Source organism: Enoplosus armatus, chromosome 20 (assembly GCF_043641665.1).
Source record: "Enoplosus armatus isolate fEnoArm2 chromosome 20, fEnoArm2.hap1, whole genome shotgun sequence".
NCBI lineage: Eukaryota > Metazoa > Chordata > Actinopteri > Centrarchiformes > Enoplosidae > Enoplosus > Enoplosus armatus.
Genome location: NC_092199.1, coordinates 10,218,509 through 10,245,901, shown reverse-complemented (window position 1 = coordinate 10,245,901; position 27,393 = coordinate 10,218,509). Strand labels below are relative to the sequence as shown.

General features: G+C 41.8%; 1 protein-coding gene across 1 annotated transcript in view; it reads right to left on the bottom strand.

The window, feature by feature from the left end:
• Positions 1–758: 758 nt before the first annotated feature.
• svild (supervillin d) overlaps positions 759–27,393 on the bottom strand; it is a 42,426-nt gene continuing 15,791 nt past the window's right edge. The window contains exons 3-29 of the mRNA XM_070926733.1: positions 26,642–26,676; positions 23,356–23,411; positions 20,132–20,229; positions 18,964–19,069; positions 17,210–17,760; positions 16,542–16,674; positions 10,756–10,903; positions 10,475–10,558; positions 10,091–10,177; positions 9,544–9,727; positions 9,075–9,247; positions 8,002–8,163; positions 7,588–7,724; positions 7,330–7,477; positions 6,728–6,873; positions 6,315–6,490; positions 5,927–6,062; positions 5,384–5,684; positions 4,962–5,116; positions 4,696–4,798; positions 4,321–4,528; positions 4,112–4,245; positions 3,832–3,987; positions 3,356–3,499; positions 2,928–3,037; positions 2,515–2,670; positions 759–2,225 (exon numbers count right to left, since the gene is read on the bottom strand). Of these exons, the coding sequence (XP_070782834.1) occupies positions 2,139–2,225; positions 2,515–2,670; positions 2,928–3,037; positions 3,356–3,499; positions 3,832–3,987; positions 4,112–4,245; positions 4,321–4,528; positions 4,696–4,798; positions 4,962–5,116; positions 5,384–5,684; positions 5,927–6,062; positions 6,315–6,490; positions 6,728–6,873; positions 7,330–7,477; positions 7,588–7,724; positions 8,002–8,163; positions 9,075–9,247; positions 9,544–9,727; positions 10,091–10,177; positions 10,475–10,558; positions 10,756–10,903; positions 16,542–16,674; positions 17,210–17,760; positions 18,964–19,069; positions 20,132–20,229; positions 23,356–23,411; positions 26,642–26,676 (4,114 nt within the window). The 3' untranslated portion in view covers positions 759–2,138. The remainder of the gene's footprint in view (positions 2,226–2,514; positions 2,671–2,927; positions 3,038–3,355; positions 3,500–3,831; positions 3,988–4,111; positions 4,246–4,320; positions 4,529–4,695; positions 4,799–4,961; positions 5,117–5,383; positions 5,685–5,926; positions 6,063–6,314; positions 6,491–6,727; positions 6,874–7,329; positions 7,478–7,587; positions 7,725–8,001; positions 8,164–9,074; positions 9,248–9,543; positions 9,728–10,090; positions 10,178–10,474; positions 10,559–10,755; positions 10,904–16,541; positions 16,675–17,209; positions 17,761–18,963; positions 19,070–20,131; positions 20,230–23,355; positions 23,412–26,641; positions 26,677–27,393) is intronic.

Below are 27,393 nucleotides of genomic sequence, written 5' to 3'. Positions count from 1 at the left end.
AAAAGCACCTAATCAAACAGAATTATAGAAGCAACAGCAGACCTTTCTCACAGTGGACATTTTGACTTGTCAAGCACAGATGATGACATGCACATGAACACGGCTGTATTCAATGTAGATGGACCAGTTCCAGGACTCTGGTACTGCGCCCGCTGGCTCACTGGCAGAGCTTTCGTAGTCCCCTGAATTAAATGGAGCCATCATTAATGTTATAAGTTCCACCTGTGCTTTTCCTGCTGTCTAAGTCTAAATGGCGGCCATGAGGAAGGTTACCACAATAATCCACTGTGAGAGTTCACACTGTGCAGGATTTTGGTGTCTGTGGACTGTCTTCTTCTTTCTCCTACAGATGATGAACTGATAACATGTCCAGATACTGTAAGAGCCATCATGGACTCTTTAAAGCAGCATGTGTGAGGAACACAGGTTGGAAAAAAGCCTATTTTTAAAATATCTGAAAAAACACACCAGTGGAATGAATGAATGAATTGCGTCTACTAGTCATTCCAAACAAGAACATGTGGTTAAATTGATCCCAATGGGCCTTTTTCACAGCAGACATTTTGAAACACAGGAGTTACTCATAACACTTAAGATGGCTCCGCTCATTTAAGTGCCCCAGTAAGCTGTCGTTAATTTAATTATTTACACCTGTGCGTCTCCTACCGCGCCATGTCAAAATGCCATCGTGAAGCCCCCCATGGATCCTCTTTGTGTCCATGTGTGTCTTGTGCTGTTTAAAAGAAGATCAGAACAAACACTTTTAAAAAATACTTTATTTAAAAGGGAATCCTGAGCATTAATATCTCATCTCCCTACCACCAATGTTAACCTTTATGTGCCATGAAATAAAAGCTGGCCTGCTGTCTCCACATGTAACGCAGATCTTATGTATCACAAAAAAAAAAGAAGTTAATACGTGATTGTTAAGCAAAACATTTTTGTGAACATCATGCAGAGGATTCCCTAATTGAGACATCGCAGGCAGTCATTATAACGGTATGTTTTACACATAACATACAAATACAAGGACACATTTTGCAGAATACATTTGTGGTGTCATCTACAGCTACAGTATAAAGGCAGTTTATACAGCACAGTAACTCTCTCGCTGTCTCTCTTACATTCCCACACACGCTTAATACTTTTAAAGTTGCACATCTACCCTCACACACACACACACACACACACACACACACACACACACACACACACACACACACACACACACACACACACTCACACACAGATTCACAAAACACAAAAACACATAACAAGACAAAAAGATTAGATTTGGTCCCAAACAACCAGTTGATCAGAGGGCTGCCATCACTGGCACACAGGAAATTATTCATGAGAACCAGGAAGTATCCAGTACCAAAATTATTATGGGTCAATGACACATGTAATGGTTGCCAAGTCAAGAGTTAACGTTTCATATTTCAGTTTTCTTCTGGGTTTTGCAGTCTACTTTGTCACACACACACACACACACACACACCTCGGCACACTTTCTGTTATAATACAAAAATAAAAAGATAAAAACTGAATATTTTTGTGTTTACAATTGCAGCACGAGATGAGCCAACTAAAATACAATCTTGGATATATATGGATTGTTCTCTGAACTTTGATTTGTTTTGCTTTTTTTCTTTGTCAGCTTGTAAGTGGAGACACTTCTGCTGAACAATTTAATCCCATTACACAGAGCTGTTTATTTTCCCCTGAAATATAAAAATCAATGAATCACTCCCTCAGTTTTAAAACCACAGCCAACTTTTATACAAACACATTCTCGCTTTGGAGTAAACACAAAAACACATTCATTTATAGTATATTACATATTTATAATGTGAGGGTAACTATTACTTTTTAACCATATAAGGAAAACAGCTTGCCATCAAAAAGATTAACAATTGCACATAATTGTCGGCTAAAATATTTCAGGGACACAGGGAAACATTAAAAATGGCATCCTTATTAAAAATAGATCAACATTTGAACAAAATTGTACATTTGCTTTTCTTTATCCTTTACAAAATGAGGACAAGATGTATTTTTCTCGGAATAAAAAATTTAAGAAAAGCTGTGGAAAACGTAAAAAAAAACAGGCAGATTTGTGTACAAAGAGATGCGTTTTAAAACAGGCCCTTGCTTTTCTTCAGATTCTTTTGCTTCCAGTTTGGCAGAGCGTTGAACTCAACTCGACTCATCTCAAGAAGTGTCTGCAAAACATAAAAATATGGGGCCTCAATTAAAAGTGTTTATGAATGATAGACTATCTCTCAGTATCTATGAAGCATTCTAAATCTGTCTATGGGTATATTTGCTGTAAGATGCGTCTATGCTCTATATAAACATGTATGATCAACCAAAACAAAGACACAGCTGATTGATTTAACTTCCAGGAAGCTTGTGGGAGGTTTCTATTGTCTGCATGCAAAAATAAAGATGCAAGGTACATTTTTGATGAAGTCTTCTGATCCTATTTGAGAGTAATGAAACGTGTCCTACCTTGAAGTCCTGGTCAGACAGGTAATCCTCCAGGCGCAGGGGGTCCACTCCCTCTGGTAGCGGCTTCCTGGTCAGCTCCTCGATGGAGTACTGCTGCTTACTGAGCTTAGACAGCGCCTCCTTTACCAACATCACCTTGTTCTTGGAGCTCTCGGCCTGCGTGCACATACGAGTTAAAGTAGGTCGAACAACTCTTCACTTAACACTGACTGTGATTCTGCATGCCAGCTTTAAATAGACATATCTGGGGGGGGGACTTCAACAGATCTGGTTGAGTGAGATGATTTGGATTCTTTCTACTGTCAGTCTGCCTGTCTAAGATGTGATACTCTGGGACAGCTCTTCCAACCCTGACGCAGCCTCGCTTAGTAAAAACAGAGACATCACAATGAAAAAAGAAAGAAGTATCCCACCTTTGTGATACTGGGGTCCTTCTCCCAGTATGGGAAGATGTTGGTGAAGGTGAGAGGTTCACAGCCTGCTAGGACCAGATAAGCCAGAGGGGGGCGCCGGGGGTTCTTCTCTGTAAATCAAACCGTTTTGAGTTCAGATATCTACTCTATGGGAAAAGTTGCTCAAAACACTGATGGCATAAAGACAAAACAAATATTTTTTACTATCAGTGACTGCAGATGTTGAAAATGACAAAAGCCTTGTTGATAAATAATCAGTTGGATGTTTGGTTCAATAATTTATTATCATAATTCTGCACGTGGCCTCCCTTTTTGTTGACATAGATCTCTTTTGAAAGACAGTAAATGAGAGCACCAGTTCTGATCAGTTACTTTAGACTTTAGATGAAATCCTCACACAGGCTGTTTAGCTACAGTGGTTGTCTGACCTTTGCAGTACTGCAGCACGGTCTCCATGGCACACTTCCTCTCGTTGTTCCAGCGTATCTTGGCGGAGCCGGTGCACGGTGTGTCTTCAGGCTGCCAGCCCTGCCACAGGTATACCTCCATACGGTTGTCCAGCAGGAACAGGGCTGCAGAAGCAATAGCATGAGAATAAGATAAGAAGCCAGAGCACTTACATGGATGACTCAAAAAAAAACCAGAACACTGTATTTATCAAGATGAATCTCTAAAATGTACAAACTATTTTGATGAATGACTCACAAGGCGGAAAAAGATTCAAAATATGGGACAGTGACTGACATGTAACCTAACAGTAATAAGTCATTTTCTAGTCAATAAATACTCTCCAGTTGCTGGCAAATAAATTTAATTTTGTATTTCTTCTTTGTCAGACAAGGACCAAACATTTTACAGCACATAATTCACTGAAATGTAACACTGCTGCAGGTGTGTGTGGTACCTGGCTGCTGTGCGGAGTAGAGGTTCTCCTGCAGGAAGGGCATCGCCATGACTCCCTCTGTCACCCTGGCTGGATACAGCCGCTCCTCCCCCTCGAACACCCCGGAGCTGGCGCTCAGCCGGAACAGCCGGGGTGTGTAGTTGTACTTCCCTGGATCTGGAGACACACACACACACACACACACATCAGCTCACGCACTGAACAGAAGCAGTCAATAATGATCTTTCTCTCTCTTCCTGGCAGATATTTTGGGAAGTTGCGTGTGAATGTGAGGACGCACCTTGCAGCATGCAGTCATAGGCCTTCTTGTCCTGCGGGCCAAGAGCCTTCGTGAACTCTGCGGGTTCAGATCCTTCCTCCACCTCCTCCACTTTCACGCTGCTGGTGCTGCTCAGACCTAACTCTGAGGGACACCTTGAACACAGAAAATTGTTGGTCCACATGTGTCCATCCATTAGACATCTGTTTGTGCATCTGCCTATGCCTTACCTCTGAGTCACTTTGTCCGCAGCTCTTTTGGCCACCTGCCTGGCACTGGTGTGGGCTTTACAGCCGTGCCACAAGTAGAGACGACCCTTCTGAGCATTAAGAAGCACCAGGCTGGCACGAGAGCGCAGGCTGGCATGCTGGCAATCAACCTCCACCAGCGAGGCCTCCACCTCTGCTTCACCACGGACACAGAACAACCTCCAGCCATCTGGAGAGGTGAACCAGACATGGTTAGAAATGTTAATGCCGCACTAATTCAGCGTGTTTATTTGACATGAAAAGATTGGTGATGATGAGTTTTATACAGTGAACCAAAGTCTCTACATAAATCAGCAGTAATAGAGATGAAAACAATAAACAATGTTTTTTTTTTACCTGTGTTGTTAGCACTGTCTTCTCTGCTGCCCTTGTGGATGATCAAACCTCCCTGGAAGAGCTGGAGGAAGCATGGAGGCTCTTTTCCCTCACTCACCAACACCTGGACAGCCAATCAGATACAAACAGATGAAGAAGGACACACTTTAAATGAATAGATGAGTGGGTGAAGAAACACTAGCTAATTATGAGTCCTAATCAGGAACGTCTCCATTAAAAATGACATTTTATTGCTTGTGTGTGGCTGTGATGAACTGATGACTCACTTGCGACCCCCTGTGGCTGCCTAGCTCCACTGTCATTAGAGCCGAGGTTCCCTTCTCACTGATGCTGGAGTGACGGCCTTGCCAGAAGAAGCAAGCGGTCCTCTCTCTTCCGGGAGCGCCGGCACTCAGCTCGCCAGGTTTCTGCCGCTTCCCCACTGACAAACAGAACAGAACAGTAAACCTGGTGGATGAAGTCTGCTTTTTACAACCTCATTAAACACAGTTAAATTAGCCTCTTTCCTCTAAGGACAGATGCTGTTTTTCAGTTGCACTCCATCCCGACTAACAAGTGAAGTCAGACAGATACTTCTACCATTAATCTTCTCCCAGGTCTTACTACTTTGTTTTCACATTCAAACCTCCCATTTCACAGGTCCCCTGTTTATTCTTCAGGCTACCTCCGTGCCCAACATATGACTCACCGAGTGTGGTGATAGAGTACTTCCAGCGGATGATGTAGGCGTCGGCCTCGTGTAGTTGGCCCAGGCTCCCTTCAGGCAGTTCCTCCTCACCGTGCTCTTTGATGTGCCAGGCGTCTACAGCTACCGTCGCCAACTCTGCCTGTCGTCCGTCGTCCGCCCTCACCAGACCATGGCCCCGCTGGACGTTCACCCCCTCCAGAACTGTCTTCACCGGCTCCGGCTCGTTGTCCAGCAGGACCTTGGCATCACATGGCTGCAGGTCCAAGTCAAACGGGGAGCGCTCGGCAGAGTGGACGGGGCTCTGAGCAGACGAAGTACGTTTTAAGTCATTTGTTACTTCAGTCAGTTTATTCATGAATTGTGTGTGTTTCTTCTTAATTCCTTTAAAACAGATTGTCCTGCAGATCAACAGGCCACGAGAAATAATGAATGTATCCAATAAAGAACTAACACTTATCAAATATGACAAAAGATTTATGAAAGCTGTCAGTGATTCACAAATCATTTGAGTCACTGCTGATATGTTGATTTAAGTTAGTCAACCTTGATTTCCTCAGCTTGAGCTGCTTCCTCTTTCTTCCTCTCGGCCCAGTCCAGGAACTTCTCTCTGAACAGGGCCGTCTCGTTGTGCTCCGACAGCCGGCCAAACAGAGCCCAGCTCGGACGACCCTCCCCCCGCCTGCAAGTCATACACACAAGGAAATCATTTAAAAACCATCTCCTCTGTGCTGCTGTACCGGCAGCATAAAACCACTAGGGGCTACAATAACACAACCATTAATCGAACAAACTTTGCTGTCTATTCATGCCCACTTCATATCACATAAAACTTCATTCATCAAGTAAAATAGGCGTCCAAGTGCGCCACAGTGTACTTTTACAATTGTGCTAACTGCTATAAAGGGTGGTATGATTAGCACACAATACTCACTGAGGCACATCCTTATTGGTGCAGGAGGCATCTAAAGGGTTGACTCTGCAGTTGCTGTAGTCATAACTGCCGCTGTAGAGCTGTTTGCCCAGTTTCACCGCAACTTTTCTGTCACCCAAGGGCACGTCTTTCCCATGCCAGACGTACACTTCGCTGCCAAAGTCAAACACCAAGACCTGGCGTGGAGTATTGGCAGCAGGGGGAGAGTAGATGGAAGAAAGTTTAGTTATTGCAGTTGCATGCAAAACAGCAGAAACTATGTGTGTTGAAATGTGTGTTTCGATTGTTACGGATACTTTATGAACATCTCGTTTATATCATCTTTTCTCAGACTTTTCCAGGTGTAAAAGGGATCAAATGTGTTTTCCACACTTCCCAGACATATGAGGTCATCACTCCTGTAGCCGTGTTACCTCTTTAGAGTTGAGCAAGGAGACACTCGGGATGGAGGCCCAGGCATCTTCATGAGGCACCAGTTTGTCTCCCTGGAGTCTGTACACCCCATTAGAGTCTAACACCCCACTCTCATACAGCTCATCCTCCTCTGGCTCCCCTGCCCCTATAACACACACACACACACACACACACACACACACACACACACACACACACACACACACACACACACACACACACAGCACAAAAGAGCAGGGTAAGTATATGTGAAGGGTACAAGGGCAGCTCATGGTTAGACAGATGATTCTTCGAATGCTGAGGTGTTCTTAAGGAAAACAAGTTCTATTAAAAAGCTAGTTATATTGTAAAATATGTTGAGAAACAAGGGCTGCAGTTGTCACTCACATTCGCTAACTAAATGTGTATGTACTGCATTGACCCAGTTGTACTTGAGCTAAATAAAACCTGCTTACAATGTCAAAGAGAGACAGTGATAAGTTGTTAGAGGCGTTTGCTTCTGAATGTGTACGCAGCAGAGACATAATACAAGCAGAGGTACAGTCACAGCGAGAAAGCACATGATGATTGTGGGAATGTGAACTGTTAAATGTGTATGAACCTCTGTATTGGGTCTGTCCTCCCACCAGACTCCAGAACTCTTTGGCCCATCTGCTGTTAGTGTTGATGCCCTCCTCCAGCACCGTCACCTGGGGGGCCTTACACCCAAGGTCCCTCTTGGCCTGGACAAACGATGCCATCTCCGATGCCTGGTCACAAAGCCAATTCAAGTGGAGGGTTTACCATGCTGTATCAACACCCGTCTAAACATTCAGATCGAAAACTGGTTCTGAAACTTGAAGTGTGAGGCTCACACTACCTTGGCTTTCTCAATGACGTTGGCAAACTCTCCGCTCCACATGAAGCAGTACTTTGGCGTTATGAGAAGGAAGCAGTCACCACTGTTTAAAGAGTGGGCTGTGGGCTCCACCAAGCGCACCTGGACGTGCCTCCGACCTACAGACAAAGCAGCTTATACGTCTTTGCAACCAGACTTCGACAGCCTTAATCTGAAACCTAAATCGCTGATACAGATGTGTCATTAAATAGTCTTTTTATTTTGTGGTTTATTAACTTAACATTGTTAAGAAATGACACAAGCAAAACTTCCCATTAACAGCAGTTTTAAGTGTTATGTCATTTCCTCTTCATTATTAACAGTTCACCACACTTCACATCTGCATTGAACAACTGTTTATAGAAAACAAACAGCACACTCTCTTGTGTTTCTGACCTTTGATGCGAATGAGCATGAGCTTGTTGAAAGGCAGCGCACTGTTGTTGGTCACAACATCGGTGGACTTCACACTGCGCAGGCTGACCTTGCGGAAGTTCTCCTTGCTGGCGAGACCCGCCAAGGCCACATCAGCCAGGTTTGTTTTGGAGTGTTTTGCCACTTTGAGGAGAGAAAACAAGAGGACCAGTGACGATAGAAATGATTATTAGTATTCCTTGATCTAATCTGCCATCTCGCCAAATGTAACAAATAAAGACCATGACGTGATTTATAATATAGATTATAAGAGACAGGACATGCTTTCTAATTTCTTCCTTTGTGTGAGCTGTACTAGACAGCTTATACGTAGCTGCGGTGCTCACTTCCTCTTGTGAACCTGTGAAAAGTTCACTGAGGTAAGACTAATCTCTGAAGAGTGTTTATAGAGAGGAACTGAATATAGGAAATACATAAACACCAGACTGAACATACAGTATATGAATATCAGCTGGCTAACAAGCACAGCTGCTTGTCCCTTCAGACAGCTAATTAGTATTCAGCTTGAACTTTTGCTTCCATGCAATGAGTTTGTTGTGCATACACTCAAGTAACCGGGTTACAGTCAGCTTTCTGCAGTAATCTGATTTCTTAAGCATCATGTAAACAAGAAACCCAGTCTCAGTAATCAGGGTAGGGGATTAGAGGAACGCAATTTCCCCCCCTAAATTTCTGATGGAGAAAGCTGATCTTTTTTGGCCACATACACATTATACATAGACATGTTATACGATTCCCCGCATAACCTGATGGGAAATTAATGTTTTAGATTAAGAGATTCCATTCAAATTGTATTAAAACTATAACTGTAAAAAAGAGTTTCAGACACCAGTAGAGATCACTATAGCCTTCAGAAACCACGACAGGCCACTGGAACCTTGTAAGTTTATCAGGAACAACACAACATATCTTTATACAGATTATTTTGGTTGCAAATTTAACTTTTGGTGGTCCTTGAAAGCTGTTCAGTCAAATACGACTTGGCTACGGTGAGAACCTTAACAGTGCCACAGTGTACGTTTGAGCAGCCTTACTCCTCTCCACTTGGATCCTCTTGGTCTCCACTGTGGCTACGTTAAGCCTCTGCTCGGTGTAGACCTGGCGGATGTCGTTGCGTGCAGCCAGAGCCCGCAGAGGGTTCCTGGAGCCCTGATTCCTTCTGGGTGGTCGAACTGCTCGCTTGTGTTCTGCTACGGCTGAGGTGAGCCTGAAGACACAAATACACAAGACATTTTTAATCCAAGCAATCAAGGACCTGAGAATGACAGTTAAGAAAATTATTATCGTTATATGATGTAATGTACAATAATGTATAAGGATTTCATTTCATTTCTGGTGTTATTCATGACATTTTTTTGGCTTTACATAACAATGTGTTCTTTCAGTCATTCTGTCAATTCCAAGTTCAAATGTTTTACAAATCCTTTTAAGGAAATATTGTGTGGATTATAAAGTTGCAACAGAGTTCTTGGTTCATTTTTGTTATGATTATCATGAACTGACTTTGGTGTATCGGCCTGGATCTGGCTGAAGTCCTCCTCTGTCAGAACCACACTGGAGTCCTGGAGAGTCGAGGGTGACACAGATTTGTAGAAGTTGCCAAACGTCTCCTCATCATCTAGGGTCATCACTTCTTTCTCTGTCTCTTCCGTCACCTCGATAGTGGATGTCTTGCTTTTACTCACGCCTGACCCACCCACCGTGGCAGGAAACAGGAGGGATGGAACAGGAAGTGTTACACACAACTTTTCTCTTGCTAATGATGCCTTTTTTGATGAACTGTGCTTTTGGAGAACAGGGCAAGGTCATGGTTGGGTGATTCAGATATACACAGAATGTTTAGGATATCCTGTCCTGTGAGCTTGTGGAACGTTTTATAAAACAGTCTAAACAGTGCTGCTTATCTGTAATGTTCAAGATACACTATAGCTATGTGGCAGTAAAATAGACTTAAGATTGGAACTAAATAAATGTGGAATTACACATTGTTATACATATATGTACAATAGGCCCTTAATGTGGAAAACAACAATAAATAAGGGGACTGTACCTTTATTGTGGAGCTTGTCGAGGAAAGACTCAAGCTTGTCGAGCCTTTTATCTCCTTCCACCTTGACATCGGTCCTACTGGAGATTTCTGTCCAGCAAAAACAGACGCTTAGTAAAGTGTTACTTAGAGTTACAATACCATATTAATTCAAAGTGTTAATATTGTTTTTAAAAAAGGTATTAAAATTACTAAAGATTTAAATGAAATCGGTGTCATCTGGACTTTGTGACACACATGGCCACAAGAGTCCAGTTCAAGTAGCAGAATAATTAAAATGCTCACAACATAATGCTGTATGGACAGACATATCGGGGCAATCACTTTATTGATTAACTGAATGACTCACACACACTGATAATATAAGTTGAAGGGAATGTGTACTACCTTCGTGCGGCTTCACAGGTGTGGCGTTACACTTCTTGAGAAAGTTAAGAGGTGACTCTTCATTTCCGGTATCTGACACTAGACCTGGTGGAACAAAAGGCATAATCTGTCAATTATTTTAGATGTTTTGTCTAAAAATGTCAGAAAATAATTTTCATTTGCATTTCATATAGCATGTAAGACCTGAAAGATACTTGAAGGAATGCCATGCAGTAGCACGGCGAGTTTGCAAAACTCACTTGGCCTATCCCAGCAGAACAATAAACACACTGTAGTCGTACCTCTCTTGGCCATGCGTCCAGCGACAGTGAACTGGGTGGAGTCGTTGGCTGCTCCTTTGCCTTTGTTCTTCCACTGCTCCTCTTTGTCTTTAAGGATCTTCATCCTCTCTGCCAGCGACATCTTGGGCCCCACATCTACACTGGACGTCTGTTGGAACATTCATTCAAATACATTTCAACTTAAGATTTGGCATTACAACTTTTTTTTTAAGGACTGTAGCCCAAATACTCTATTGTCAATGTATTTCACACAGGAACAGACAGTTATGAGGACACAGTGAAGTAACCACAAGTGAGCAAGAAAGGTTGCGTGAGGATAGGAGAGACTACTGGTGATGGTGATGGAAGATAGTGGAGCAACCTCCCATTACTTTCTAATTATTTGTGCGGCTTCTCCCAAAAACAACTACTTCCAGAAGTTTTCACTGTGTTATTCACACTTTATCTCTAATGCAAAACATGACGAATGTTGAGGCCCGACAATAAAACACCAAAATCCCTGTTTATATACTGAGGCCATCCATCAGCCACTATTCAGTAGAGCTTTCCTTACGTGATTTACTCCTGCTGCCATTCTTGCACCTGAACTCCACCATTAAAAATGAATTAGCAGAGGTTTATTGGCCCCCCTGGTCCCACTGGACCCCATGAGCTGTTACAGTAATTAATGATATTCTACTCCTAAATATTTGAAGCGTTTTATGGCCCTGCCTGGGTTTTTACTGGCTGCCTCCTCTTATTCCTTCGCTAATAATGAGCCATTCACTGTGTGTAATGTACCATGATGTACCAATGTACCAAAAGCAGACCTATCTCCACAACAGCCAGTGTGTTGACACAAAATAAATTTCAAGCGGATAAACAGCACCATGCAAAGTTATTGTACAAAATAAGCCACTCTACTTGGTTGGTGTTTGCATGTATTTATGTGAAGACTGTACATTCAAAATTCATATGAGAGCAACAGCAGCCATCTGCTGCCACAGGAGATGGAAGTAAATGACAAACAAATGATTGGGGTTCCCAAAGCCAACTAGCTTGTTACAGTCATGGAGGAATTTCCTTTGTGGATGAACGCTGATCTGCGTGCTCTGCTGACTGTCACACTGTAACTCTGCATCATCTTGACTGTAAAGCTCTGGCGAGTCAACTTAAACATTCACAGATGTCAGCAGCTTTAAAGCGAAAAAAGATGTTAAAAGAAAATGGTGAACTGCAGCCAGACTGATGTCAATATGGCATGAGAGAGTGAGAACAGTTTCCTTTCAAAATCAGCAGTTTATCCTCTATTCTTTTTTTTTTTTTTTTTTTACGTTAAATTGATGTTGATAGAAAAGAAAAGACTGAATGATTTGATTGTTAAACTTTATTTTCTATAAATTAACTTCTAGGTCTGTACTGGTTGTCTACAATGTATTAAAGGAGATAGGTTTGTACCAAACATAATCTAATGCATGTCTACATGAAATGAACAAGAGAAAAAATACAGAGATAATGACACTAAGGACCTCCAGGGTTCCTTCCTCAATGAGGTTCACTTACTTACTGATTGATTTACTGTTGATGAAACCATCTTTGACTGATTGCAAATAGTGCAGACACTGGCATGTAAAGAGGATATTAACCAGACAACAGCTAGGAGTCTTCATTTTGTAGTTTTGCCAACCCACGCTTTAATTAGCTACAGCTGACCACATTTTGTGGCTACAGTTGTCAGTTGAGTTGAGTAGAGCTGGCAAAGCCAATGATGGGCGCTTAACTTTGAGTGTTAAAATTGTACTTTCACATTGCGATTTTGCAATGCAATTGTTTAACCAAATAGTACAGAATACTGTATGTGCTACAGTGCGCTATTTTCAAAGGCTAATCGGTCATTTGAGTGCCTGATTAATTCAATACTTACAGCAACCATCCGATATTTTTTACTAAACTATTAATCAATTAGAAAAATAATTTATTCATTTTGTGAATCAACAAAAAGTTACTACAGAATTATCACAGCTAACAGTATTTAAAAAAGCTAAATTTTGAAAGAGAAGTCATGCAGATGTGGGTTAAACAGGCCAAAGCCAATGGTTGCTTGGACAAGCAGAAGAAAAATAACCTGAAGAAGTCGAAGAGAATCTGTGACTGGAAGGTCAAAAGTTTAATCCTCACAACAGTCCTTGTGTCTAACAATATATTTACTGTTGAACTGTCCCAGAGCACGACTCTCCACCGCTGCTTAAACAATCATTTGTGACACTCAGGCAAGGAAGGAGCAGGAAATTGCCCCACCGTTTGACAAAAATGTAGTAAAATTTAAATAAAAAGCCAGAGGAATCCTACGTTATTTGTCCTGAATTAACACATGTTGCAACAAACAAACAGCCATGTTGTAACAAAATGGAAAAACACCAGTTTCCCTCAAACAATCTTCAACTCAAACAAACCATAACACACCCTCTCTCCCTTTCTCTCTTTGTCTCTTACTCAGTTTCTTTTGCACTTTAATGTCAAACATGTTGTGTGATGTGGTCAAATATTAGCCTGACATGAGAGAAAGGTTCAAAGAAATACATTTAGTCATACTGGCATACACACACAGAGACACACTCAAGCTGAACATCAAAGTGAACTCTTGCTGATTTCATAACATGAAAAAATATTATACATCTTCTGACATACAGAGCTGTTTCTGCACGTCTTAAAGGTAGCATGAGTGAGAAAGTGGTAATAATAACTCAAAAATAACACTCCTAATTGCTTGTATGCTACCCTACATTACAGTCTCTTATTGCATGCATGTATAAGCATTATTGTACTGTTATCTCACAGTCCTAAAGCCGTCTCACACAGACTGACACAGCTCCTCCAGCTAGCAGCCCATCTCTGGAGTCAATCAGAGAGGGGAAATACCTTGGCCTGACAGGACCCCAGAGAGAGGGGAGGGGAGGAAAAGGGCCGGGGCCTCAAGCCCCCACAGGAAACCATTTTTCTCAGCCCTGCCTTACTGTACGGTGCTGGCAGTACCTCAGCCAAACCACTGACACAGATATCGACCAACTGAGGGCCAGCAAACCACATTCATGTAGCAACAGCTAGTGTGTTGACAGCTCTGAGCTCTCAGCGGTAAAGTATGAGAGGTTGTCCAGAGCACAGGTAGAGAAAGAAAGGGAAAGATTGGATTGATTAAGTCCTTGCAAAGAGGCACATACAGTACATATGTATGTACACACACTCACCTGAAGGGACGGGGAAAGGTTGACAGGCAGGAGTCAAAGTCAAAGAAAGGGGTAGAGTCCGCAGATGAGGACAGAGGAAACTGGAAAGAAGGGTACAAAGGAGGAGGGATAGTAGGAAGAGGAGAAGAGGAAGGGGAAATTATCAGAGGAGTATGGAGGAGAAAAAAAGCATAGCAGGGCAACATTAGACTGCAACAGCTGGAGTGAGCGGGTTTCAGCATGGAAGACTAAAGGAGAGGCACAGGCCATTTAAAGCCTGGCATAAAGCTAGGGAGGATGGGAGAGAAAGGAAAAAGGAAATAGGCTGTTTATAAGAGAGCATGCGGAAACATTGCAAACACAATAATGTGACAGCAATGCATGTTTGAATCATTTCATGAAACTTGCCTCATTAGATCTTAGTTGGATTCAGGTGAAAATGTCTCACCACGTTGGTGGATTTAATGCAAAAAGTTTGATTACTTTCAGTGTATTAACTTTCTACAAATGATACTATGAGTTGTATTTTAAATTGCCTATTTTAAAGAGACTTTTTCAACACACTCTGTGATTGGAGATAATCAACTCATCTTAAGTTCATTATCTCTAATACATTTTCTGGGAATCAACACACCAGGGACAATATTTCCAGCTGAGCATTAATGAACTGGATCAAACCACTATTCAATGAGTCATTACTGGAATACAATAGTGAGACATTAGGGCAAATCCTGAAGGATTTAAACGCAAGATTTCAAAATGTTCTTTTAATGTCTGTGTGAACAGTACACTTTAAAAACTGTAATTGAATGTACTGTCTGAATTTAGATTAACAAAGTAGCAGTTTTCTGTTACTTTTATCATCTAAATGCAATTAATCGTCTACTAATGACATGCTGCAAACAGTCAATGTAAATTATGATTAATAATCATTATACAAGATAAGACAGACCCTCTTTAAATTAAATTTACAACAAGGCCTCACTTTACAACACAACCGTGCAGCAAGCTTAACAGGAAACATCTGGAGCTGGATGACCATGGTGTGTACCATGCATGTTACATTCCCTGGCCTCCCACATATCAACCAAAGAGCAACAACATCTGCTCCGGTTTGGCAGCGTATAAGATCAAACTACATGCCTAAACATGAAAACCAATGGCCTTTCCCCAAGAGACAAAAGCAAACATAACAAGAATAGTCACATGCAAGTGAATGCCCCATAGCTAATGCCGCTAATAATTTAGCCAAACCATGTATTATCTCTGAGTTTCCCAGAGCTCTACAGTAGCAGCCGCAGTGCACAGTAGGTTCCAGACCAATTCACAGGCTATAACCTCAGATAGAAATAAAGGAAGAAATCCGCAGACATTTTGGACACCAGTTTGGCCTCCTTTCATGCGTGCGAGTGTTGAGGAAGCAGTTTTCGTGCCATTAATGGAGTTACACTACATTTTATGGACTCTTTGTTGATTTATCATAATGAAGACAGACCACACAAAATTACATCAGTTTTCAGTATTTAGTTGACTGGGGATTTGTTCAAATTTTTTGGCTGTCTGTTCTTACTTATAAAAGTGGCTTTTTCCAGACTAAGAGTGGATTTATTCTAAGGTTAGGTCATTCTTGGATGAGGGATGAGCCCAAACCAGAAATCCCCCAAGAGGATCATTGATCTTGACAGACATCAAACCAAGAGACGGTCTGTTTAAATAAACATGACATCACTTCGATCTTAGCGTCCAGTTGACTGTTTTGGGGATATCCATGTGGCACACACAGGGGTTTTCCACTGCTGTAGTACCATTCTTTACTTGCACTAGTTATTATAGAGTGTAGTGTTGTTTTTCCACTTGAAAGCTCAGCAAGGGTGGTCTTGTTTGTATAGAAGAGCATGTAGAAACCTGCATGCACTTCTATCACCACTTCAAAATGTGTCAGTTATCTTAGCATGTGTCTTTTAAACCTTCTACGCTGACCTGTGCAAAACTGTATGACCTGGATGTTTAAATACATTTGTGAGACATGGAAGTCTATAAAGAACACAAATGCTTGCTTACGGCAATTCTCTTTTAACTTTGAGGAGAGGAGAAGAGAGCAGAGTGCAAAAACCAACAAAGGAAGGAGGCATTAGCTGGGAAGGTTTGCAGGTGTTTGGTCATGGTGTAGGATTTTATTTTTACAAGGGGAAGGGGTGTGTCTTTCTTTCTCTTTGGGAGGCCAGCTAAGCCCTGGATCTCTGGCTTTGGCATCACCACTCCCAAATCTGCTGAACCCCCGAGCCCTCCGAGCCTCACACCCCTTGGCAGCAACTCCGGGAAATAAGCTGATTCAGCAGAGGAAGAAATGTGTCCGCGGCCAAATCTCTCTTTCTTTCACTGCACACAGAGCTGAGGGGAAGCCTCAACATATGGCAGTACTTGCTCATTACAGCCCTTTTACACACCTCCAAAAAACAACGCACTCCAACAAAAATGGCTTTTATTTATAAGAGATCTTGCAGACCGTTTATTCATACTAACTAACCAACTACTAAACCCCACAACACAAACAAAGAGTTTGCTCAATAAGTAAAATCATACCTTTTTTTTCCAGGAATTCTCAGCATCTTGGAGCTGACCGAAGCGATCAGCCAGTGATGTCTGGATCACCTTCGATGGCTTGGGCTTCTTCCATCTATCCTTCTTCTCCCCTTCACTAGGGAACTCTGACAGTCTGAAAAGGACACAATTGGTTATTTCCCCTGATTTTTTAAGGCAGCATTAAAATTGCATTTGCCACATGTTTGGAAATATTTAATATTTAAAAGTTGTACTCCCTGGCTTCTCTTTTTGCATATTACTTTCAATTTCATCATAATATTTGTTAAAACTACTGTGTATTTACGAATTTCTGACATTCAAACTTCTGCTTTTGCCTGTAATAGTTCTTAACTTATTCAATTATTGGCTGATTAGAAGCCATATAACTGATACCAATTACAAAAATGTACTACGTTTCACTGTTGTCAGGTCTGAAGTATGAGAAATAAAATGTAAATGTAACTTTCACACTCTACTGTATCAATATTTGAGATGTAAGCTGACTGTGATGACTTCAGTAAAACTGTGTGTTCAGGGGTAAACGTGTAAAAGTTTTATTAATTACTTTTTAAATTCCCTTTTCTTTGCATAGACACAAATATGCACATTCAGATCTTATACTTAGTCCTTTATCATAATGCATGCTGTGTTTGTGTACATCCAATGACCTCTGTTTGAATGAGGACCCAGTGCTTCCATCCAAACTGCTCTCCAGCTCCTCGACATCCTCCGACACAGTGGACGTCTGCTCTAGGCTCTCGTCAGGCGAGGGGCTCCGCATCTCCTCAAAGCTCCCTCTGCTGCTACTGCTGCTTCCCTCCCCCTGTTGTCTGTCGATGCTGAAGCTCCCTCCATCTGTGATATCATCAGTTAATGACTCATCCTCTTCGTCATTTTCCCCATTGACCTCTTCCTCTTTCTCCTCCTCCTCCTCGTCCTCCTCGTCCTCCATCTCCTCCCCCATCTCCTCCTCGTTCTCAGGGTGGCTGAGGGTGACACTGCTTTGTCGGGCTGGCGTGCACTCCGGCGTCGAGCCCTCGCTGTGGTCCGACTCCACGCTGGTGGAGCGGCTTTTCTTTAGGATTCCCTTGATGCCTCGAGGCCCCGAGTCTTGGCGCTGCAGCAAGGCAAGCTGGCAGGGAGGAGAGGGAGAGGGAGGGGGAGAGGCGTCTCTGTTCTTGCTGAGGGGGAGAGCTCTGTCAGAGTGGAGACTGGAAGGCTGATGTAGAGAAGGAGAAAGAGAGAGAAGGTTCTTTTTACTGCCAGCCCTAATATTAATAATAATACCTGGAAAAGACAATTAGTTCCAAGACTACTTGAAGAGTATTCTATAGTCCTTGATTATAGCATGTAACTGACCAGAAAAACATTTTCCAATTTCAGCTCCTCTGCAGTTTCTACATAAACAGTGAAACCTTTTCATTATTGCTTGTCTCAAGCACACAAAGACTGTATAATACGCAAACACACCATCCTGTTCCAGCTACTACTGTTTCTGCTTTCCGTGACCTACAGCTGTTAGTAGGTGTCAGATGAGCAGGGTGAGGGGGTTAAAGTGGAGATAAGTTGAAAAAAAAAGAAGACTTAATGCCTGAGAAAGCGGGAACAATGGTGATTAGAAAAAGGGATCAAGTGAAAATCCAAGAGTGAAACAAAAAGAAGCAAACAGTGCGTCAGCAGACATTGAGGGGGATTCATCCTTTGTCAATAAATCTGCAAGACATGTTTGTTGTGTTTTTCAGAAAAAAAACAAAAAAAACCACGACTACACCATGTTAATAGAAAACATGTGTTGTGTTAAGTAATATTGTAATTGTAAGACAAAAGCCTTTTGTAGTCTGAGCTACCATAAAATATTAAATGTTTGTGATCGTGCATTTTAAGGAGTAATACTTTGAAAATACAATAAACACACATACAGCAAACATGAACATGAAATGACACATCTAAACACACCCTTTTGTGTGTGTGTGTTCAATACGCTATTGCTTAGATGATACAACAGCAGCTGGAACAACAGCAGACGTCCTACTGACAGGTCAAAGGTTATGAGGGAGTGCTGATTTCGGAGGAGATGAACGAAGAGGCAGATCAGGAGGCCAGCTGGGTCTCAAAGTGCAAAGCTAACCAGGTGGTCTTCTTAAATGAAAAACACCAGTGTGAATAACGTGTGTGTAAGGTATTAAGTACTTGTCCAGACGAGTTAAAGGATGCGCGTGTGTTGCATCTGTACATCAGTGACATTAATTAACTGAGCCAAAGTTAAGGTGAGTGAGAGGTTTGAATTTGGCTCACATGCGGTTTCAGAATTGGTCAAAAATATGATCTTTCCACACACAATCCAGAGATGCGTTTTATATTTGAGCATATTGAGTTATGAAAACCATGTGATACTTTTACGATGGAAAAAACCCCCACTGACCTTCTTTTCTTCCGCAGTGGCAGCACATTCATGCTGTTCCTGCCAGGAAGGTTCATCTGTGGCCTCTTCCTCATCCATTACCTTGCTTATATCAGTTTTGGGAAGGCTGAAATATCAGCAAAGAAACAAAAACGGACAGAGATGGTGGAAACCGACAGACAGAGGAAAAAACAAAACGTTGAATAAATTTAGATGTAAAAACAATCCAGCCATTATATAATTAGTCTGCTGTGCCACCGCAACATCTTCCTTCTGTTATGGATACATTAGCAGTGGTTAGGGATATAAGGTTAATAATACATTAGTAGATAACCACCCTGAACTGAATGTTACTAAATCTATCTGGGTAAAGCTTGCACCAAAGTTGTATTCTACACTTCAGCAGAAGATTTTGATTGATTTTTGAGGTTTTCCTTGATTTTTAATAACACAAAGGGCGTTACCAAAATCAACAGTCACTGATTTGGTACTTTGTAATCAATCTGGGCACTGAGCCAGCATAATGATAAACTAAGTAGGTCCACAAGCTCATAGTCTGTTTTTAACCTTTGGAGGACGCTCAAACACATTCACTTTTAGCATCTCCTGAGCAAACTCCAACCCAGTCCAGACTTTTTTCTGCAGGGTCTACAGTGCTAAGTACAGTCTGGCTTTCAGTCTGCATCACCATGACTACAACATCGCCATGCGTGTGTTTATACGTGTGCATGTGTGAGAGAGAGAGAGAGAGAGAGTGTGTGGTATTAGAGAAGCTCTGCAGGTTTATCTGGTTTATCTCTGCAGCTGTTTACATGATTGGACAGCCTTTGAATTGGTCTGTAATTACCTCTGTGCTCCGCTCAGTCTGCTCACTCAGTGTGAGACTGTGTTAGTTGGTTTCAGGGTGAATCTGTTTGTTCTATCTGCTCGTGTTGTAGCATATGTAATGTACCGCAGACCACAAAATCTATTACTCAAATGAAGTGAATCAGAAAACTCCATTCAAAGTTTAAATTAGTTAGTCTGATAAAATATGGTCCAACCATGCTGACACTATGGCAACATATTAAAAATAACCTTCCAGTAGAATCTATACAGTTTCCATAGCAAAGTAGCAATTCTGCAATCCTGACTAATTCAAATAGAAGTGAACTCTGCTGTGATTGAAAATCACTCTGAACCTGCCTACCTGGTAGAGGTTTCCTCTTCGTCACTGCTAATTAGCTGACACTTTACCCCATCGTTGGCACCCCGGCCGCTGCTTCCATCCTCCATCCCCTCCAGGTCCTACAGGCAGAGAGAGGGGTAGCCTAAAGGTTAGTATTATGTTTGAAAAAACAATCTGCTGAAGTCCTACACCAGCTGTAAAAAACACAAGTCTTGAGAAGGGAAGTGAATGAATGAATGAGGCTCCACCCCTACACTTGAGCAAAGCAGTTAACCCTTGCAGATGCTCCAGTCGAGTTCAGTGCTGTAGAGTTCGAGTGATTGTGAAGTATGTGCAGCCAAAGAGCAAGTATGAGAAACCTACCCACCCTGAGCACATATAGTGAAAACTAAAACAGAGAGAGATGAGTACTGCTGGTACTGCATTTTCCACATTAAAGTAAAGTGCCCTCAAGGGAGCCATTATGGTTTGTTTTAATATTTTTTAAACGTTAAAGATCCCCTCCAGACATATAAAAATACTTGAATAACAATGTGTCTGATAAAGTTTTTTCCACAAAAAACTAAAATTACCTGGTTAAAAATTCTTTAATTACATCTACAACTCCCTCACTGAAAAATCCAGAACATGCAAAAGTTTGCTGGACACAAGACGTGTCCTACTTCACTGAAAATGTCCACTAGTGGCTTCAAGTTTCCACATCACACTAAATTGCATACTGGACCATGATTGGCTACAAACTAGTTGTGATGTCACAAATCATGCTCGTATGTACAACTCAGATTTAAGGTGAGGTCAGAGAAACTTTCCCCCCTTCAGCGGATGAATGTGAAAACAACCTTCTTGTGTCAAACTCTGCACATACATCATTCTGCTCAGTGAAGCTCAAACATCCAAGAGAAATGACAACAAGCAAAACACATTTTTGAGTGGAGGGTGACTTCAAATGTAACTTAAATGGGTCACTATCCATTTTAAGACCTGAGGGATAGATACATAGTTGACAATATGGGGTTGTTACCTTATAACATATTAGTGGTTTACAACTAAAACAATGAGTGATACATGGAAAAGGAGCTAAACACTAAACTCAAGACTAAGAGAAGCAGAGAAACAATATCTGCTGTTGTCACAAATTCCAGTTCAACCTGACCCCTATAAAAAAAGAGGCGATTTAAATGTCTAACTTTATCTCTTCGTGGTCTATCTTTTGTGGTCTAGTCATCAGACTTTTAAAAACAGGCGTAAAGCTGTGTGAGACCTTTTGTCAGTAAACACTTTATCGAGGCCCTGGGGTGACCTGGTGAAGATAAGTGGATCTCCAGCTGTGAGCCAAGCAACAGAAATCAAATGCTCTTTTTTTCACTAAATGACATACCAAAGCTTACAGAATTAGAGGCCTCTTAGAAACTGACTGATGCTCACTGATTATAAAGAAGGAACTTATTTTCCACCCAGCATGAATGCATTGCCTTCTGAAAAACAAGTTTTTTATATATACTCAGGAAATTCAGTCAGGAAATTCAAAATGTAAATGAGCTGTGTCTTTCTCCAGACATCTCCATGTACACATTTTATTGCCTCCATCCATGCTGGAAAGCAGACATACTGTAACCTCACTCCTAGTCTGTCTTTCCTGCTGGAGACACTGACTCACTGGCTTTCAACACTGTGGAGGAGAAATGAGTGATAAGGAAAAGTGAAGACAGCGAAAGGGTATCAGCTGATGACACCTTAAAATAACAGAGAGCTAGGTCAGAACAAAGGACGGACAGCATAGAAAAAAAGAGAGAAAAAAATAAGTAGTGCGATTGTAACGTAGCCTTTCTTGTTTTCCCAGCAGGTTTTTGGTTGGAGCAACTTGCTGCCATCTGGGTTCACTTGGCCAACCTTGGCACTGCTCCTGGTCTGTAAAGGCCAAGTTAGAACAGCTATTTACATCCAATATTATGAAACCTAACCACTTCTGAAACTGAAGCAGCCTGGGAAAGCGAGATAATCTCTGCATTTTCAAGTGCACATGTGTATATCTCCCATAGGATTGGAGGCATTATCAAGCTTTTGTTCCCGAGTGGATCTTTTAGCTCTCTAGACTTCTCTTCCCACCACTGTTTTAAGACCTCCATGGACTGTGTGTGTGTGTGTGTGTGTGAAGTCATGACTTTGGCCAAGTGTGCATCCAGGTGCAGGACAACTCAATGCTGTATGGAACAGCTCAATTTGTTATTAATGGAGCAAACTTCCAAGGGGGGGTTGAAGCGTACAGCAGCTGCACTGGAAAAGGCTGGGAGCAAATCAGCGAGGGAAATGAAAAGGATTAGCCATAAACGGTAGGAAAATATAGATCTCTGAAATCACTAGTACGTTTCTAAATTGATGTTTTGAAGCTTGGATTTGGTTTAGTGCCTGCTGTCATTTGGAGCTATGAAATTTAAATTTGGGCTGAGGTGAGAAGAGCAAGTGGCAACCACCATGGCTGACTGCCAAGACACCTGTCAATTAGGCAAACACGCCTTAAATGGCACATACAGTGGGGAAATTGGGCCTCACACATGTACATACATGAAAACTGTAATCAAGCCCAGCTCCCTCAAAGCTACCTTTAAACAAATCCAAAGTTACCACACACACACACACACGTTGCATCTTTTGTATTTAACATATGTAGAAAGAGAAAATGAGACATTGTGGTTTTACAAGCAGACAACCCTACAATTTGGAGGGACCATCCAGCACTTAGCTTAGCATCGGCGACTGCACACAGCTCTCCAAAGGACGCGAGGCGCAGTTATATACCCTCCAACTCGAAAGAAAACCAGGTGAATGTAGGCATATATGTGGCTTATGTTATCAAGCCAGCTAAGAACAAACGTGAACAAGAAAACTTTCAAATTACTTGGAATTGGTCCCCGCGCCAAGCTAGCATGATACACAGCAGTCTGTCCACTGAAGGCAGAGACACCAAATTGATAATGGTTAGACAGAGAACAAGCAGACTCCCTAATGTCAAAGTAATGGAGCGTTACTGTGTTACTGTTATCCCTTACACGCCTCATTACTGAAAAAAGTAATCACATTACTGTAACGCCTTAATAAAAGATGCGTTACGCCCAACACTGCTTGGGACCAGAAGTTGCTTAAACTTATTTTCCAATAAAACAAACAAACAGTAAATCAAGTGCTCAATCAACCGATAGAAAACATTTGGATAAAGGGAGTTAGAAGACAAACCTAAAATATCGTACCTTTAAAAGAGACATCTTGGAAGTCCTCTTGGCTGAGTCCACCGGATTCTCGTCGACTGAAAACAATACACACACACAAGGTTGATCATGAATACAACTGTGAGAAGACATTTGCTTCATGTCATTGTAGTATCATGTGATCAGTCAAGGTGTCACCTTGCAATGAGGGTTTAAGACGGACAGCGTGTGTTTGGTATCCACAACACAATGCATTGTGGGAGATGGCGAGGTCAGAGATGGTCAACCATACACCAGCTTTTTGTAAATAGTAAATACACAATTGCACGCAAGACACTTGTACAAAAGTAGATTTAATAGGCAAGTCAAGGCCCACCTGTACAAACACATTCACACAAACTAACACACACCAATCTCTCTATCAGTCAAGATATGCTGTACTCAAAGGGGCAATGAGCTGCACACAAACATACACGCACACACACACACACACACACCAGAGTCTTTCCAGGTCAAGTGGAAGTTCTCCTTGCTGGGGATGACTTGCTTGAAAAATGTAGACATGAAAACTGACAGGATATAATCTTACTGGCTTCAACGGTGCTTTCAAGGTGTCTTTGGATCAGAAAAGGAAATGAATGTAGCAACATTTCCCTCGCCTCAGGGTGAATTTGAAAAGTCACTGGGCTCCAGTGGATTCAGACATACAGGGAAGGTAAATCCCTCCTATACCTAACAGTGAGCCTTTACGGAGAGATAATGGACCTTTTAAAGAAAGGAGTACCATTATTGTAAGTGTGCATATGTGTTTCGAATCAAAAACAGCACAGAGAATATAATCTTCTAATCCGAACAAAAGGAAACCATTAAATTTAATGGAATTCCAAAACAACACAAATTTCTTAAGTCAGCGCACTCAAATTCATTCCCCCACTCTAAATCTGTTTTTATTGCCTTGACAATGTGCCATTTCAAACCAAAATTGTTCCCCTCCTAAGAAAACAAAAGAACAAACAAATCCAAATAATGTCTCTGACAACTCCCCTTTTCCAATGGAAAAAAAAAAACTGTTCAAGCCGAATACTCTAGTTTTGATTTATGTTTCCAAGCTCCCCTGCTGTCCAGAACTTTGCATGATTTAGATCAGATGATGAAACATTACGCATTGCAGACTGGTGACTCCACTCAGACTGCACTCTTTTAGATTTGACTCCGTTCCAATCTTTTTTACATCATCATCCATCCAACGTCCAAGCAAGAGACAGAGAGAGAGAGAAAAAAGAAAAACTCAAGAGATGGAAAAACCTCCACTTAAGTTTACTGACTTTTCCACAAGTGTTTTCATCCATCTCACAAGACTGCTCCGTCATCGTTGCTGAGAGCTTATTGGATGGGCCTTTGACCTTGTAATGGCCAATGGAGGCTATTCGCATAAGAATCTGCATAATATGTTTTACAGCAGAATTAACTTTCCAACACCACAAGGATAATCAAATAGAGAGTATTTACTTTGAATGTACACACTTCACCTGCAATGGATATGGACACCTATTGTATATAATGATTATGTGGGTGATAGCATCCCAGAGAAGTGGGTACTTTCTTTCCAGACCATTTCTAGCATCATTCTGACATCATTCTGAATGCATCTATACTGAGAAAGTGCATTTGATCAGTGGATACATTTCTAACTGAAGGCTTATACAATATGTTCAGTATGAACCAGTTGCTGGCTTGTGGGATAGCTGAAGGGTCAGGGTAACCCTTGATGTGACCATGGGAGGCGTTCTGGCTCAGAGCACTGAATCCTCTGCCAGCTTGAACAGGAAGTCCTATAAGCCATGTGAATGCACTGCCAATGCTCTCACACACGCACATATCTCAATTAAAGACACTGATGGCCCTTTGTTCCTCTTTCTGTATCTTTAGATTCTTTCTAGTACAATTTCTACTCTTGTAAATCATTCAAAGCTAAAGGATACATTTACAGTAGAAAACCATTAAAACTTTTCATTTCTGTCTTCATGTTGCGTTTTAAATTTCACATCATAGATCAGACCCAGTTTACTGAAAAGAAGGTAGAACCTGCGCTGCTGCAATGACAAAAGCTCTACCCAAGGCAGCAGGTGAGTAAGTACTTCATTCAAATAAGCTAACCATTGTTTGGATAAAACCTGTGATCTATTTGCACATGGATACACCACTTCTGTCATTACTATGTATGCTTGCTGTGTACATTTACATGGAGAAAGTCTAGGTAAAATGCAACATTTCAATCAATGACTGAACTGAAAAGAAGACAGAAAACTAGCATATGATATAACCTCAAAATAATGCCTTCCATTCTAGTTGATTAGCCATGCTTCACTCCAGTTTTAGCTCTCTTGCCTCTCTGCATGATTAAATAATATGTTTTGATTCAATTTGAGAATCATTTAGACTTGATCTACCAGACATCTTAGTAACTTATAAGGTAAAGAAATGTCTGTTTACATTGTTGAGCAAATAAGACATGTTACACAACACTTCTTCAAACGTCCTGAAATACTGAAAAAACCCTGCTGTTTTGCTCTTGGGACCTTCCTATCACCTCTCTCTGTCAGTTGCACGCACACACACACACACACACACACACACACACAATTGACTGGCCAGTAAGCTAGCACAAAGCAAGACAGCCAAATCAAATACATAAGCAGAGAAACACATTCAGGCAGGCAGGCCAACCAGTGGGTAAAGGCAGGATGCTACTGACATAGACAAACAGGCTACAGACAGACACACAGACAGACTGTGGGCTCAGGTGGCTGAATGCGAGTCAGAAAAGCAGCCAGCGGCCCATGTGTAAACAGGGCCATTTTCTTCTCTCTATAACAGCAGGCTCTAAAATTAGTTCATAATGCTAGCTGGCTGAAACAAGCTCCTAGTGTAATTGCATATGATCAAACACTTGCACAGAAACAGACACAAAGTGTAAGCGCACACCCACAAAGTCACAGTCTTTGAACAAAAACTCCGCAGACACGTGCCAAACATTATCTCCCTCATTTTTGGAAAAAGGAAAGCATCGCCTGAGGCAGAAACATTCACTTTAAATTATACAGCGAACAAAACCGAGCCAAAGACATCAGTAGATCGGTTTTCTTTCACTCCTCCTCAGTGGCAGAGTATTAAACAGCCAACATCTATAAACCAGGTAGGTGATCTGACATCAGCAATGAGCTCAGTATTCCTTTAACAATGGGAGAACCTGAATGACTTCAAGGGTTTCGCAGTCTGTGGAACAATAGAGGATCTGAGTGCAGTGAAAGTGGAGAGTTCGTCTTACCCTTTGGCTCCTCTGTGTCATCAGTTTCCAGCAGCCTAAGAGAGACAGAGAGAGAGAGAGACAAATTAGGTCACTCACTCACATATTGAAGCGATGACAGAAATTACGTGTCTGTTACATTTGAGGCTTGCAAACTAGACAGAAAAATGAGAATATTAAGTCTTACTTATACAACTATGATCCAAAAATGTACACCCACGCCACATAAGAAAATATAAACCAAACTAATAACAGGGCTGCAGAAAGCCACTTACTGTGCATCCTACAATATTTACTCATGAGACTCTTCCTGTCCCATGTTGGCAATGATATAACAGCATCGCCTGTGTAGCATCTGAAGATGGCCATTCATCTCTAAGTAATGGCCGTTAAATATGGATGTGGACAGCAGCTGCCTGTGGGGTAGCAGTGATGATGTAACAGGAGGAGGGGAAAGGACTGAATCGTGGTGGACATCTGGGGGGGTGGGGGGGGTGGGGTCAGAGGTCACTGAAGAAGGGGAGATGGCCCCAAGCCGATCTGCAGGTTCGGGATACAATGCAGGCATTTTTTAAAGGTTTGGTAATGGCTAAGCAAAGTCAGATCCATTTCTGATCTGTGTACACCGCACTGTGCTCCAAAAGACTGCAACCCCGCAGCGTTGTGAACAAGTGAGCTGCAGAGTGCACAAAATAAACAAACAGTGGCCAGCAGTTTCAATTAACCACGACAGTGCGCGTCAGTGACCCATGCAGGTGAACCAAATGTCATAT